Raw genomic sequence first — 17,401 nt, forward strand, 5'->3', positions numbered from 1 at the left:
TTTGGTTGCAAGCATAACTGCAACTACAGCTATTAATACTTATAGTTAAGTTATGGACCCCATTCTTGATAATGTGTTTTTTTTCACACAGCTCAAAGACTGATCCAATCACAGGAGCAGTTAAGAATATCAAGTACCATCAACTTTAGTAAGTTCACTCTTGCACTGTTTTATTCTGGGGGTCAAATGTTTTATTACATGTTTATGTATTTATTAAGCGAAAGAAAGTGTAAAATCTGTGATTTATGCGTGCATTGCACATTTAAATGCTCTGAAACTCTAGTGCAGAGCAACATCTGTGAATAAAATGTGTCTTTGTTCATGTCCTGGTTAATATTCCTCCTTCATTAAAAGTCACAAAAAATAGATTACATTTGTTCATTCATCTTATTGCTGTTTTTGCTGATATATATTTTAGCTGCTGGTTTTGCTTACATTACAACAGCTTTCCAAGGAAGTAAATGCGTGATTTTCTTGGTGTGATACGGCACTGTATCAAATTATTATATAAAATAATGTTACTGTCTGCAGCATTAGCAATTGTGTTCAAGTTTAAAATGTAAATGTAAAATGCAGATATTATTTTATTTTGATAGCCATTGGAATTACAAAATGGAAATGATCGTGATGGTTGTTATTATATTCTTCACCATGTAACTCGTTTTTCTACCATCCTTTAGTGACTTACTTGGAATGGTCACCTACCTGGACTGGGTGATGATTGTAGTTACCATTTGCACATGTATTTCAATGATGTTTGAGACCCCTTTCACAACGGTTATGCACACACCTACTTTGCAGGTAAAGTCATATTTTGGTCTAAAATTAGATTAGTGAATTTGCTTACATGATTGAAGGAGAGGAATATCTGCTTTCTTTTCTCTTCCAATATATTCCTCTCCTTCAATGTTCACGCATTCACTCCTGAAGGTGTCTGACTCTGGCTGAATCTAAGGTCACAAGCTGCAACCTCTACATCTGTATGGCCTCGACCTGTGCCAGTCAGTGTCTTTAACCACTAGGCCATCAGAGATTTTTCTGTTTTTCTGAGAGGTGAAGTTCCCCATCTACTGATTATTACCATGTCAGGTTAAGATATAAAATGAACTGTGTGTCAGCCTAGTACTGGCACTCTTGGCTCTGAGTCAGAAGGTTGTGGGTTCAAGCCCCATGTCACATTGTCTAAGTTCACACTCCAATACAGTGCTGCATTGTAGGAGGTGGTGTCCTTCGGATGAAACGTTAAACCAAGGTCCTGTCTCCCTGTTCAGGTGGATTTTAAAAATCCCGTGGCAGTATTGAAAAAGAGAAGGGAGTTTCTCCCCGTGTCCCAGCCAACAATCCCCCAAATAAAATTTGGCTGGTTGTAGGACACTGCTGCGCATATATTTGATTATATTTGTTCGATTATTGCCCCTGAAAAAACGATCTGACAATCGACTAACAACCGGGTTCCTACTTACTGCAAGGTAAACAGAGGCATGTGAAGTAAGGAAACTTGCCCCACCTTTCGCCCTGCCAGGAATCAAACCTAGGTCCTCTCTCTTGTGAGGCGAGTGCTCTAACCACTAAGTCACAGGACTCCATAGGACTATATCAGAGAATTAATTAAAATTAATATTACCATGGTTGTGACCGAATAAGTTGTTTAATAATGGGCCATCAAATATCCAAATTCAATTCTTGCCAATTCCCATCCAATCTGATTAAGGTCATATCTTGTACTACTGCAGTGGAAATTGATACATTAGAATACATTAGAATATAAGCACAGAAACAGGCCATTTGGCCCAACTGGTCTATGCCGGTGTTTATGCTCCCCATGAGCCTCCTCCTGCCCTTCCTCAACTAAGCCTTCAAGCATAACCTTCTATTCCTTTTTCCCTCATGTACCTGTCTAGCTTCCCCTTAAATACATCTATGCTATTTACCTCCTTGTGGTAGCATGTTCCACATTCCCACTACTCTTGTGTGAAGAAATTTCTTCTAACTTCCCTATTTGATCTATTTGTGACCCCGGGTTTTGGTCTCTCCCACAAGTGGAAACATCTTCCCTATGTCTACCCTATCAAAACCTTTCATAATTTTAAAGAACTCTATCAGTCACCCCTTACTCTCCTCTTTTCAAGAGAAAAGAGTCCAAGTATATTCAGCGTTTCCTGATAGGTATAACCTCTCAGTTCTGGGATCATCCTTGTGAAATCTCCTTTGCACCCTCTCCAGTGCCTCTACATCACTTCTATAATGTGGGGACCAGAACTGCACACAGTATTCTAAGTATGGTCTAACCAAGGTTCTATAGAGGTTTGCCATAACTTCCCTGCTTTTCATTTCTATCCCTCTAGAAATGAACCCCAGTGCCTGTTTTGCTTTTTTNATGGCCTTGTTAACCTGGGTTGCTACTTTTAGTGAATTGTGTATGTGTATACCCCTAGCTCCTCTACCCCACTTAGTTTTTTATTTTCTAGGATGTATGTGACTTCCTTATTCCTTCTACCGAAATGAACCACCTCACACTTTTCTGCATTGAAGTGCATATGCCATTTAAATGCCCACTCAGCAAATTTATTAATATCTTGCTGTAATTTATTGCAGTCCTCTTCTGTATTAACTGCTCCCCCAATTTGGTGTCGTCCGCAAATTTTGAAATTGTACTGCTGATTCCTAAATCCAAATCATTAATGTATATTGTGAACAACAGTGGTCCCAATACCAATCCTTGTGGAACACTACTGCCCACCCTCTGCCAGTCTGAGTAGCTACCCTTTACCCCTACTCTCTGTTTTCTGTTTTGCAGCCAGCTTGCTATCCATTCTGCTATTTTCCCCCTGACTCCAGATGCTCTGATCTTATTCATAATTCTGTTATGTGGTACCTTATCGAACGCCTTTTGGAAATCTAAATATATTACATCTACCGCAATACCCTTGTCTACTCTTTCTGTTACCCCTTCAAAGAGTTCAGTGAGGCTGATCAAGCATGACCTTCCTTTTTGAAATCCGTGCTGACTATCCTTTATTATGTTTTCAGTTTTTCTATTACCTCCTTCAATAAGGATTCCATTATCTTTCCTACCACCGATGTTAAGCTGACAGGTCTATAGTTCCCTTTTTAAATATAGGTTGATCATTAGCTATCCTCCAGTCCTCTGGCACTACTCCCTTTTCTAATGAGCTATTATATATGGGTAATACTGCTTCTGCTACCTCTTCCCTCGATTCTTTTAATATACGCAGATGCAATCCATCTGGACCAGCTGGATGATTAGCAACAAGATTGGCAGCGCTGAAATCTTTAGACTAGCTTCCAGCCTAACTATTGTTTCAAAGTCAGTGTTTGCAGGACAGGATTCACTCTCATAGACAGTCTTTATTGACTTGAAATTAGGAATTGATTGTTAATACATCAAAGCTGTTAAGGACCATCACAATTTCCACCCCATGGAGTAAAGTTCCTTCCATATTACTCCAGCAATGTCCCCAGTTATATTTCAAAAAATCTAGCTATACCTTTGCAAACATTCTATTTTGGCACCAATCATTACAGATGTTTTCGGAGTGAGATTCCTGGTTTGTGCTAAATTACACAGAGTTGGTGCTGTGGACTCGTACCCACTAGCAATTAGATGACAGCTGGTAAAGCATACTTGGGAATCTTACAGCTAGGAACAAGAAAGGAGACCTTGAGTTCATTAACCTTGACTCAATACTATACTCATCTTCTTCTATCTTCTATACTAATAAAGTCGGTATGTCTGTGTGTGTGTCCACCAAGAATACAATAACCGATTGATGTAGAGACATGATTTATACCTCATCAGAAAGGTTTTGCATGGAGGAGCATCATGGGCGTATTTTTTTTCAGAGATCTCCTATTGTTGATTTTAAAAATGTTTTAATTAATTATTAAGTATGCATGGTACTCTGTAACAAAGTAGCGACAGAGGTCACACACTCTTCTGGAGAGATACATCTATACTAATAAAGACAAAATGTCTGTCTGTGTGCCTGTCTAACTGATCGACGTAGAAACATGATTTATACCTCATCGAAAAGGTCTTGCATTGGGGAGTGTCATGGGCATATTTTTTTCAGGGATCTCCTATTGTGACCCAAACAGGCTCATCACACATATATGGACTTCAACAAGGAGTCCTCCCACAGGAGTCCTTCCAAAAGAATATGTGTGCAAATATGTGAACAATGGATGCTAATGAGTTCAATAGCACATTTTCTTAATCTTAAGGGATAACGATGCCTAAGAAGCGAAGATCAAGCTTTTCAAGGACAAATAAAAATGACAGACAAAAGAGAGAAGGATGATTAAATGAAACTTGTTGCAGGCGTAGCTGCAATGGGTACAGCTAGTTTACAATAAATTCATATATAATCCTTATCTCTAGTAGCTACTATGCATTTTAAAACCTATTTGATTTCACGTTTAATTAAAGTCAAAATTGCTTTGAATTCTAAACCAAATAATGGCTTAGTGTGGCTTTAAACTAACAGTCTCTAGTGATCTATTATGATTGGTGATTTTTTTTGTAATTTTTGTGTTTGTTTCAGATTGCCGAGTACGTATTTGTGATTTTTATGAGCTTTGAGCTTAATCTAAAAATTTTAGCAGATGGACTATTCTTCACACCTACAGCTGTCATCAGGGATTTTGGAGGAGTGATGGATATATTCATTTACCTTGTAAGTCTTCAGTTTGCTTACTGTTTACCCTAAGCATTAGAAGGTTTCAGGATCAGCTAATGAGAATTGTAAAGTGGAGAACTACTTTTTAAAAAATTAATATACCTAGTGTAATTCCTACAGATATTCACACAATTGTCCAAATATTCTACTGGGTAATAGTATTGAATATTGTAGTCCATCAAGCCAATCACCAAGTAAATGAGAATATTCAACATCATCATTGATGAAAACATCGATATCCTAGCCCTCACTGAAACCTGGATCACTCCAGGTGACAACTTTCCTCTGACTGAGGTCATATCAGCACCTTCCACCATACCCCATATCCTAACCATGGCAATGGTGTGGCCCTCATCTCTAAGTACTCACTTGCTCTATCCCCCTACTCCTCTGGCTCATACCTCTCCTTCGAGCACTTTACCTTCTACCATCCCTCCAGTTGTTCCCTCTAAATTCTCCTGATTTATCGTCTCCCTCAAACCCTCCCCCACCTTCATCTAGACATCTCCGCCCTCCTAGCTTCCCTCTGCCTCTGTTCTGAATGCCTTCTCATCCTAGACGACTTCAACCTGCACTTCACACCCTCTTGCTCTTATTTCCACCGACGTCTCCTCTCGCCTCTCCTCTCACAACCTCATCCACTATGCCACCCAGATTCATGGCCACCCACTCGACCTGATGATTACTCGTGGCCTAAGTGGCTCAGACCTCACAATCACCAATAAATCCATCTCAGATCTCCATTTCATCTCCCTTAACTCCTCAATCCCTCTCCCTACTGCCATGCAACCCACCTCCATCTCCTACCATTCCTGGAAAAGAATCTCCCGCACTCCCTCTCTGCTGCCCTGAAGTTGTTTGAATTCCTCCCCCTCTGAACTACCTCCTGCACTGACTTATCCTCCTTGGTCACTCTCCTCCACAACTGGCTCCTCCCTCCACTCTCTCACGCCTCACCCATCCTCTCCTCCAACTACACCTACAAGGAGATGCTGGATCTCCTCGAGACCAAAATCGAGGGGATCCGATCAGCCGCCACCACCCTCCCAACCGCCACCCCCTCACCATCTCGCTCTCACACTCCAGCCCCTACCCATCCCTCCCTTCATACCTTTGAACCCGTCACTTCCTTCTCTCTCACCACCACCACTATAACCCGCATGAAGCCCACCACCTCCTCCCTCACCCCATCCCTACCCCCCTCCTTACCTCCCAGTTCCACCTCTTCGCCTGTTTAATTTCGGACCTTGTCAACCTCTCACTGTCACCTAGTATCATTTCCACCCCCCTAAAAAACAGCTGTCATCACCCATATCCTAAAACCTTCCCTGGACCTATCCCTGCTCACTAACTACCGCCCATCTCCAACCTCCCTTTCCTTTCCAAGATCCTTGAAAGAGTTGTTGCTTCCAAGCTTCACTCATAGAGTTAAAGCCCATAACTACTGGACAGTTTTTTTTTACTTGTTCATTGGTTGTATCTCGAGGAGCATCCTTGTCCTAATTCTCTTCATTCCTTGTACTCCCTGTGTTTAGGTAAGTTTGATCTTTCTGTGCTGGATGCCACACAATGTTCCTGCGAAATCTGGGGCTCAACTTCTGATGATGCTTCGGAGTCTCCGACCACTCCGCATATTCAAACTGGTTCCCCAGATGAGAAAAGTTGTACGGGAACTATTTAGTGGTTTCAAAGAAATATTTCTAGTACGTAATTAGTTCTGACAACTATATGTGTTGATTATTTTTGCATTTGTGATATGAAGCCTTTGAAAGGCAATGGCTATCTACACAAAACCTTTGCTAGTCTGTAGAAATTACTTTTTCTGTAAATCCAGTTACATAACATAACATATTGTTCACAAAACTGTCACCTGAGAGTCAAACTGTTCTAAACTAGTTTGAATTTTAATTTGGAAGTATGCCAATACAGATCAGTATGTACTTGCTGTTCATCAAACTTTGATGATCAGCAAATTGTCAACTATGGAGAAATGAATTAAGATTCCCCAGGTACTCTTAATTCCTGTAAATTATATGAAGTCCTTCGATCTTCTTTACTTAATGAAAATAAATTCAAGAGTGCAAACTTTTATTGATATCTTGGAGCTTTAGCTCCAGATTTTGGAATCAATCTTGTTGCTCTCCCCTATGTGTTCTTATTCTCCTCTCCAATGCACCAAAATCCATTTGAAAAATGGATGACCAAAAGTCAATTTTCCTGTGGGATATTTTAAGTACGTTAAAAGCAAAGAGGAGTCTGCTAGCACTAACCAGAAGTGTGTCACAGAGCACAATGGAAGCCCAATCTCAAAATAGTTTGAGTTGCAGTGTTCTTAAAAGTTCCATCATAAAGATCTTGGAGAGTCCTGCAGCTCAGTGGTTAGAGCACGCGCTTTCCAAGCAAGAGACCTGGGTTCGATTCCCAGCAGGGTGAAACCTTGGGCAAGTTTCCTTACTCCACATGCCTGATAATAATCCCTCAAGAAAATAAAACAATAATAAATTGGTCACTTCAAACCACAACTGTTTGTGGGACACTGCTGTGCGCAATTGACTGCCATGTCTTGCCCACAAATATACAGTCAACTCACTTTACAGTCTATTCTGTGAAGTGCTTTGAGACGTCTAGAAGACGTGAAAAGCGCAATAGCAAATGCAAGGATTATTTTATTATTATCTTCATTTCCTAATTAAGAAATCCCTTTTAACACAAAGTAGCTATCTAATTTATTTTTGAATTGCCCAATTAAGAAGCGCTATTTAGAAATATTATAAAGTACAGGAAATTTGATCCCGAAATTCCTAATATGTTTTTATCAATATAAAGCAACCCCATTATAGAATCATGGTCTGAGCCCAATATTTCAGATATCAATATTAAAAAGAAGTGTAAAAAAATGGCTGAATTCCAGGTTTCCAAGTTGCCACTGAGGTCACGTCCTATGCATTGCATGCATGGACAAAAAGTGCCATTCATGTTACTTCCTACGCAAGTACTCCCAAGATGTTACCCCGCATGAAGAGCGCTATATAAATGCAAGTTGTTGTTGTTGCACACCTTGGTCAGGAAGTGCCACTTATAACATTTCCTGCAAATGTGCAGCAAGTTACAGTAAAAATGACCTGATAACCTGGAAGCCAGCCACGTTTAGTGTGGGAAGCCACCCAGCACATGCCTGAAGCCTGAATTATAACCTCTGGTCCACAGGACACAAAGTTAAAAGTGAGCCATAATTCTAGCAAGGTACTTAAAAACAGGTATAACCACTCTTTTGTAAAAGTTAAAATTATTTCAGACAAATGCTCTCAAGGTGCAACCTAATATTGGATAAATGTTATTGATACTAACTGGAATAGAACCCAGGTCTCTCACTTGCAAAGCGAGTGCTCTAACCACTGAGCTACAGAACTCACCTTTAATCTAATTTATAGATTTATGTGCCCTATATATTAATATAGATCCAGAGGATTTAATTGTGGAAAGTTATTTCATGTTTTATTTGTGTTTCCATAATCTAGTTACTAAAATCTATAGTCTTGACACAATATATGCAGTTATTCTGTTTGGTATTTAAAGTTTTGTAATGCCATTTTCTAATGTGCATTATACTAGTTGACAAGTTCAAAGATTGCTCTCTTCTATGTTATGTTTATTAAGTAAAGGTTGTGCATAATTTTATGGTTAAAAGTGTTTTTTTATATAAAACTAGTTCCATTAAAATATTAAAATAGGAATATCTGAAATGGTGTGGATTTTCAAGAGCATTACTTTTCAGTAAATTGTCTATTTTGAAATGTATTTTTAAACAACTCTCTTGAACATATTTTCTAACTCCTTCTCCTGCATATTTAAAGGTGTCAATACAAGCTGCATCATGCATTTTGTAGAGTCTAAAGATCATATTATTTCCCTTTAGGTTTCAATCCTTTTGCTGACACTCATGCTTGTTTTTGCAAGCTTTGGAGTTCAGCTTTTTGCTGGAAAACTTGCAAAGTGCAATGATCCACATATCACCAGAAGGGTAAGAGATTTATCATCATTAATCTGCTCATGAAAATCCATCTTTATAATTTATATTTAACTTATCAGTTTATTTCCCACAAGTTTATTTCCCACAAGTGTGCCCTGTTTCAGTAACTATACCTCCAAGCACAGAGTCTTTCAAGCATCATAAACCGTTTGACAAGAAGCCGTTTGTCAATTTAACAAAATCAGAAGCAACTAAGTATTGAATGCTTAGTATTCAAGATAACTTTAATCCCAATTGTCACTGAATAGATCAGTCATCCTGATCATTTCATTCTAAATTGATCAGGATGAAACAGATGAATTCAAACAAAGACTTTGAGGTAGTGTCATGTTTGTATTCCAAGGTATTTATTCACAAAATGGATTTCCAAGGAAATAATTGCAAAATGCATTGTTAAACGTGACTGTGCCATTTACCATCTTTGTTATTGGTGACCCAAAGGGCCAATTACACAGGATCCAATTCTAACCTGTTAAATTATATAGACCTAGTCTGCCTGAAATATCATTTTGCTTTAAAATTTAAGATTGTGCAGAATTGTGAAAAAAATCTTTATATCATTCTAAATTTGGAATCTGGTTCTCTTTAAGAGCTGCTTTAGACCAGTATCCAAATTATGACTGAATTTACAAGTTTTTTCACAATACTACATGATCTTAAAGATTAAAATAAAATGGTTTTATTGGCTAAGACTAGGCAGAAAACCCTGGAACAATCTCCTTCAATCCTTCCACCTTGCCCCCTCTCTCCCCTTTTTCAAGTACCGCCGAAAACCTTCCTTTTCAACCGTGCCTACAGTCACCCCCCCATTCCCTCACTCCAGCTCGGAGTCAGGCTCCGCCACTATTAAGCGTTCTGAGACGCTACCCTGCATAGAGGGCTCTATATAAGTGCAAGTTGTTGTTGTTGTGGAATTGCTCATAACCTCATTGTAAATCTTTTTAGATTTCTTGAGTATTGTTTTCACTTCAGTGTTCAATTATTATCTGTTTCTTGACAAATTGGTATATGAATGTGTTACAATTCAAAAGGCCTTTCAGAACTTGATTCCTATAAGCAGAAACTACCAGAAATTGTGCAATTTCTATAAGCAGAAGCTAGAAATGTGACTAACACATGCTCAGCTTTGATTATGATTGCTTTTCATAAACTATCAACTATCATTTAAATATTAATGAATTCTATGTATACTCCTGCTAAGTTTGCAACCTGTTTTGGAAGATGAACGTCTACATATTACGTTAATATTGTTAAAGTAGAAAAATCTGCCTCAGATAAGTCTTTTAAACAAAGTGCGAAAGCTGATATGAAGTGAAAAATTCTTGAAGGCAGCAGATCTAATCACAATTCTCTCCCTAAGCTGTGGTGCTGAAATCCTGAACTGTATGCCTGAGCTATTCAATGAATATTCAATTACTTCTGTGATACCCAGTTAATGATTGAAATAAAGTCAGCATGCCTCACTGATGTCAATAAGGGAATTTATCTTGTTAGCTGCACTTCCGTGAGTGTTAAGAGATCTATTGGTCTCTCCCAAATATTTCCCTCTTTGTGTCCACTTGTGAGATAAAACGACCCGCACATACATTGTGTGTGCTATTTCAAAGCATTTTACAGACGAATGAAACAAAACACAAAATACTGCAGATGCTGGAAATCTGAAAATAAAAGCAGAAGTCCCTGGGAACACTCATTAGATCAGGCAGCATCTATGGAGAAAGGAAAGTGAGTCAACATTTTGGGTCCATGACCTGACGAAGGGTCGTGGACTCGAAACATTGACTCACTTTCCTTTCTCCATAGATGCTGCCTGACCTGCTGAGTGTTACCAGCGACTTCTGTTTTTGTTTACAGAGGAATGAAAACCTGATTAAGGTGGGAAATAGAGAAATAGGTAGGTTTTTAGATGGGTTTTAAAAGCAGAGAGGGAAGGTGCACAGCGGTGGGATTTGGGGAAAGAGTTCCAGCAATCAGAGACAATAGTGACTTATGTTTTGCATAACTTTCATGGAAGAATTGTTTGGAGTTGGGCTCATATTTACTTCTCAAACAAGAAGAAATTTAGCGTTTTATTATGTTCAAGAGAAGTTTGGACTTTCTTGAGGCCTATTACATTTACAAAATTATTTTTTATTCACTAGTTGAAGCTAGTTTAAAAAATAGCTAATTCTGGTGTCTCAAGCACATTTTTTTGTATAAACATGCTATTGAACTACTTATTTCTACAAACTTGATACGGAAGCTATAAAATTCTACATAGAACTTTAGTGTGCCCAGCAAACAAGATTCTCCAATAATAATTAACAACAATGGAAATACTTGGTTCAATATGTTTTGTATAAAACCACTATTATTAGTAGTTTTCTTTAGTTTTAACATAAGCATATAATTATAGTCAGTCGTAGAGTTCATTTCTCAGTCAGAATAGTTTATTTGATTTGAAATCTGAGATGTTTTGAGATATAATGAGATATTTTGCCAGATTTTCATGCACATGTTTCATTTTTTTGTGTTCTTTTTTTAATCATTTTTAAAGTAAGTGATTGAACATCCTGCAAATGATTTCTGTGCCATGTATTTTAGGAAGACTGCTTTGGAATATTCAGGATTAATGTCAGTGTGTCAAAGAATCTCAATCTGAAGCTAAAACCAGGGGAAAAAAAGCCGGGCTTTTGGGTACCTCGTGTTTGGTAAGTGAAAGAAATGGTGAGGCCCAACAATATTAAGAAATGAGATGAATGAAAGGCTAGAGACGAGAATCTAACTAAATTAAATGTTGCCCTCGTTGTAGATTACCTCCAAATGAGTTTACCTGTGATGTAGTTGAATAAATTGTTTCTTGATAAAAAGATTGGTCACACATAATTGGTAACCAGCATTATAGACATGTGCATGTTGATATATCCTGTGGTTGCTTCTAGGGATGAGCTTTATCTTTTCTCAAGACTTAAAGGCATAGTTATCTACAAACCCAAATTTTGCCCTTCTTAGTAGTTAAGAAGACAGACACAGTAAAAGGTAATGGAAACACTTATTTCTCCTCAGCAGTGCCCCAAAAAACACTGCTTTACAGTAATATAATAATAATCCTTGCATTTGATACAGCTTCGAGACATCTCAAAGTGCTTCACAGAATATACTGTAAAGTGAATTGACTGTATATTTTTTGTGACCGAAATGTGGCAGCACAGCTGTGCATACCAGTGTCCCACAAACAGTCGTGGATTGATTGAACATTTTTTNAAGGGATTATTACCCCTGGAAAAGCGATCCACCTATCAACTAACAACTGGGTTCCTACTTACTGCTAGGTAAACAGAGGCGTGTGGAGTAAAGAAACTTGCCCAACGTTTCGCCCTGCCAGGAATCAAACCCAGGTCTTCTCACTTGCGAGGTGAATGCTCTAATCCCTAAACTACAGGATTGTCCTGTATTGGGCTCAACACTGAATCATAGTTGCATTGTCTCCTATCTCTCAGGCATGAAGAGTGTCCTCTTGTGCAAGTAATGAAGGGTGACTGGCACCGTGGAACCATATCTAGGCTGAATAAGAACCTTCTGGAAAGAAGGACAGAAATTTGGAGTGGGTGAAAGTCCTTATTAGGATAAAGTGCATAAAATGCAAGACAATTGAAATAAAAATAGCCATAGATTTATTTTGCTTCATAGAAAGATGCTGCGCTCCAGACACCAAGCAAGGAAAACAGACGTATAAAAATAAGCCTTACTTTGGTCTTACTAGTCCAGCATTCTTAAATTAAAATAATAAATGAGGTAATACATTTAAAGTAATTCTTATCAGAATTAAATTATGATTGATTACTTCATAAAGAAGTTATACTTGTAAATAATATCAGCCTGAATCATTCATTTAGATAATTACTTTTGTGGTGAATTCTCTGCGCGCTCTGTGTAAGGAACTGATGGGGTTAAAATCTGCTCTTCTCCATTCATTACAATTGGCATATTTGGCTCTTTGCACTTATAATAACTGCAGTACAATTATAAATAAATAGGAAATTTAAAATGTAAATTTAGATAGCTTTGAAATTACATTACGTTTTCTCCAGCTAAACTTAACAAATTCTGCAAAATATCATTTAATCCATAACAACAAATGTGATACAGTCAGTGAATGTACAGAGCAGAATAACCACTTTGAATAGCCATAAAGCAGAGTTTCACTGCCACTTCTACGTTCATGTACCTGCAACAGATGTTGAAATAATAAATAATTGGATTTACAAAGCTGTAGTTGAAAATATAAAATATACATACTCAAAGAAAGGCTTTATGACTCAATTACTGAGCCGAAATAGTGGGGTAATCTTGCCATTTAATAAATCCCTTGCGCCACTGCATTTGGAATACTGTGTGCAATTCTGTCAATACAAAAGGGATATTGCAGCAATTGAGGGGATACAGAGGAGAGCAACCAAAATGATTGAGGGGATAGAGGGACTGGACTATGAGGAGGATTAGATACACTGGACATGTTCACACTGGAGAAGAGGTTAAGGGGTAATATGATTATGACCTTTAAGATTCTGAAGGGAATAGATAATGTAGACCAAGATAAGCTGTTTTATCTGGTACCAAACAGTAGAACCAGAGGATATGGCTTGCGATTGAAGGTGGGTAAATTCAGAATAAATCTGTGGAAACACTACTTCGGTGAGCGAGCAGTAAACTATGGAACGGACTCCCTAGGAAGACTGTGGAAGCAGAAAGTTTTGATTCTTTATAGAACAAATTAGATAGATTTCTGTTAGGAAATAATATCTCGGGATACAGTATATAGTTTGCGACACTACATGTCATGTGACTGTCAGGATGGTGGAGGGCAAACTGGATGAACCTTGGTCTTCTTTCGCCAAGCAAGTTTTACATCTTATATACTGGTGACAGTTACATTGACTGGCAACATAAAAGACATAAAAGCATAGTTAAACTGTCAAATTTAGAACCGTATGGGCCTTGTTACCAATTATGCTGACTGGTAATCCACTGTAAATTATCACCGTGATCATATCAAAATCATGTCAACAAACCATTCTGCCCAGCAAACTATATATTATTATTGTTACACCACATATCAAAAAGGTTTATGCAAGAAACTATTTTGAAAGTTTCATAAAGTTGGAATTTATGTAGAGGAGACAAAAAGGAAAACTGCACAGTGTGATTTCACAGTGATCAGAAAGCAGAAAAGTGTTACTTTTGAGATCTGACCCTTCATGAGAACTCATGATGTGGCTTGAGAACCAGGCTCCCAATCTACGGAGATGCCCATTGATAATCCCTTCAAAAAAATGTTTTAAAAAATGTGGTCACTCAATCTATGACTGTTTGTGAGACACTGCTGTGCACAATTGGCTGCTGCGATTCACCCACAAAGCATAGTGATATCACTTTACAGACATTCTTTGAAGCGCTTTGAGACATTGAGAAGGCGCTATATCAAATACAAGGATTATTATTATTAACTATTATATAGTGCTTTAATTAATTGAAATAATTATTTATATTATTGAGAATTAGCATGCTTAATTAACTCCATTTGTGATAGATTGGTGTTTAATTTTTNCCACATTAAGTTTTGTCATCTTTCAAGGGTTAATTAGCATGACAACAAGGACTATTTGGCCACACATCCTCAACCATTGTTCTACATTAATGAGGAGAATAACCCCATTAAGCAGGTCTCCAATAAACTGAAGAATGTGGTTGTATACCAATATTTTAATAGTAAACTTACAGTTACAACAATAAGGGTTGAGTGCGGTTGGCAGTGAGTGAAAATAAATTAACAGTGAGTTCTGGAAAAGTTAAGACATAGAAAGATGAGGAGGTAGCCTGCAATATTTCAGCAGTCAGAGGGTTTGCTAACTATAGAGGTTAATGAGATTAAGGGAACAGTGATGCCAATCATGAGTTGAAATGATGCACCTTGGAACTAAATGATTGATCCAGAAAGCAATTGGCATAGAGCAGTGATTTCCGGTGAGAGAAGGGGTTGCTTGCTGCAGAGAAAGGGCAGAGTAAGGTTGCCATCAATGGAATCTCTTGAGGAATGAACTAAAGAAGCGCTGTCCTCCTATTTGCTTTCGTAGCTAGGAGTGCTGGAGGTTATTAAAGCTTGTCCTGAAGATTGCAATTTAGAGAAACCTGCATAAACAGGGATTAAAATTAATCTGATTATTTTCCTATAGGAATTATATTACCTAGACTCATCTACTTCTGATTCTGAAGCAAGAGAAGCGTATTACCTGTCCATGGTGAATTGTGTCTGTATGTCAATAAATGTATGTCACTCATTACCTTGCTGTACACATGCCTCTTTCTTCATCTCTTCGCACATCAACAATATACTGCAGTAGAATCTTGTGGAGAAAAGAATCAACATAAGGCACTAAAGAAGCCACATTTGGATTTGTACTTTTATGTATTACATTGACTGCCGTTCCGATTATTTACTGCATTAACAACAAATGCCATCTTTTTTGCCCTCAAATTCTCCCATCTTCACTTGCCACTGCTTGATGCTGGTGTATGATTCCATAGGCATCAGCTGCTCTCCAGGGTCTCCTCCTTGTGATTCTTAATGTGTTAACCGGGTAGGCAATTCAGTCGCGAAGGGGCATCACAGCCATGCCTCATGCAAGCTTTGATCTCCACATACCTTCTAGGGATCACACTGGATAGTAATCAGGAACAAGGAAACCTGGCTCAATTTATTTTTCCTAGACCAGGGGTGCTGAGGTCAATTGTGTCCAGGGGTGCCGAGGTTCATGTGTGCCCATCCTGGCACAGGTCAGTGAACTCAGCACAGTCCAGTTTCACAATAGTATGTGGCGTTATGGGGAAATTTATTATAATATCAATTGTGCCCAAGCCTATGCCAGGTTGCAGTTATTTAGGTTTGTGGGTACTTGGCCATACATCTAACCTTAGTTTGGTTAGAGTATACTAAGTATTCCTATACAACATTTCAACTGCATGCCAAGTTCATCTTGGATTAGTTTTAAAAATGACCGGGGACAGTATTGAAGAATGCTTCGGGTAATTGCATTGGCCATTATTTGAAGAATCGTTTCTTATTTTGTTGTGTGTTTTACAAAAATAGGTTGTCTACTGTTTTCTAGGGCAAACCCTCGAAATTTCAATTTTGACAATGTTGGAAGTGCATTGCTGGCATTGTTTGAAGTTCTGTCACTAAAAGGCTGGGTTGAAGTCAGAGATGTCATTATTCATCGAGTGGGGCCGGTATGAAAACAATGAATAATATAGTAATAATATTTGGAATATTTTACTAATACTGTATCTAACTTGGAATTCTATTTATGCAGATTCATGGGATCTATATCCATGTCTTTGTATTTCTTGGCTGCATGATTGGACTGACTCTCTTTGTTGGAGTTGTTATTGCCAATTTCAATGAAAATAAGGTAAGTTCAGTGGTAATTATTGAGACAGTTGATGTGGAACTAAATGCATTTTTTTAAGTGTACAAAACAAAGACAACAAATGTAATTCAATTTGTGTACTTGAATAACAATTTGTGATCCTAACCCCACGTGTATATTATGCATGAATAGTTGAATACTATATACAGTAGTGTCATTTAATCTTCTGATGAATGTCTGTACAGCAGGTTTCAATATTTACTAAGATTTACATTCTGCAGCCTTTATACAGTGAATACTTTTAAGGGCTTTGGGATGCTACCCTGCGTGAAGGGCACTATATAAATACAAGTTGTTGTTGTTACATGTTGCTACGTGCTCCCCCTTGGTGACATCATCCGTAGACATGGGGTCAACTTCCATATGTGTGCGGATGACACCCAACTCTATCTTTCTGCCTCCACCCTCAACTCCAGGACCACTGCTGTCCTGACAGACTGCCTGTCGGACATCAAGTCCTGGATGAGGGCAAATTTCCTACAGTTGAATGTGAACAAGACTGAGGCCCTCCTGATTGGCTCATGCCAGAGCCTCAGCACCTCAGGCTCTGGCAGCTCCATGGTTGCACACTACAACTCACCAAGCCAGTGTCTTGTTCGACCCTCAACTGTCTTTTCTTCCCCACGTCCAAGCCATGACCAGCTCTGCCTTCCCTCACCTCCGTAACATCGCCCGACTCCACCACTACCTCACCCCTCAGGCCGCTGAAACTCTTGTTCATGCCTTCATCACCTCCCGGCTCGACTCTGCACCGCCCAGCTTGTCGGCCTTCCCAACTCCTCCATCCACAGGCTGCAGATAATCCAGAACTCTGCAGTCCGTGTCCTCTCCCATACCAAACTCCGTGACCCCATCTCCCCCATTCTCGCCCGACTCCATTGGCTCCCTATCCTCCAGAGGATCCAGTTCAAGATCCTGATCCTCACATACAAAGCCCTCCATGGCCTCACCCCACCCTACCTCTGTGACCTCCTAACCCCCTACCAACCTGCCTGCTCCCTCCGCTCAGCCGGCTCTGGCCTGCTCCACGTCCCCCGACCCACCCGCCCCACCATTGGCGGGAGAGCCTTCAGCCACTCTGCCCCAAACCTCTGGAAATCCATCTCCCAATCACTCCGCCTCGCCCCCCAACTTAGCCTCCTTCAAGTCCCACCTCAAAACCCTCCTCTTCGATCATGCCATTGGTCACCCGCCTTCCCCTCCTC

The 17,401-nt window shown here is 39.1% G+C and overlaps 1 protein-coding gene across 1 annotated transcript in view; it reads left to right on the top strand.

Annotated features, from left to right (window-relative positions):
* The window catches only part of nalcn (sodium leak channel, non-selective), a 211,259-nt gene that overhangs the window by 165,776 nt on the left and 28,082 nt on the right, over positions 1-17,401 (top strand). Inside the window, exons 23-30 of the mRNA XM_007887033.2 lie at positions 92-148; positions 681-801; positions 4,566-4,697; positions 6,236-6,403; positions 8,617-8,721; positions 11,314-11,420; positions 15,876-15,996; positions 16,080-16,178. Coding sequence (XP_007885224.1) covers positions 92-148; positions 681-801; positions 4,566-4,697; positions 6,236-6,403; positions 8,617-8,721; positions 11,314-11,420; positions 15,876-15,996; positions 16,080-16,178 — 910 coding nt within the window. The remainder of the gene's footprint in view (positions 1-91; positions 149-680; positions 802-4,565; positions 4,698-6,235; positions 6,404-8,616; positions 8,722-11,313; positions 11,421-15,875; positions 15,997-16,079; positions 16,179-17,401) is intronic.

The sequence above is a fragment of the Callorhinchus milii genome, unplaced genomic scaffold (genome assembly GCF_018977255.1).
Source record: "Callorhinchus milii isolate IMCB2004 unplaced genomic scaffold, IMCB_Cmil_1.0 Scaffold4, whole genome shotgun sequence".
Lineage (NCBI taxonomy): Eukaryota > Metazoa > Chordata > Chondrichthyes > Chimaeriformes > Callorhinchidae > Callorhinchus > Callorhinchus milii.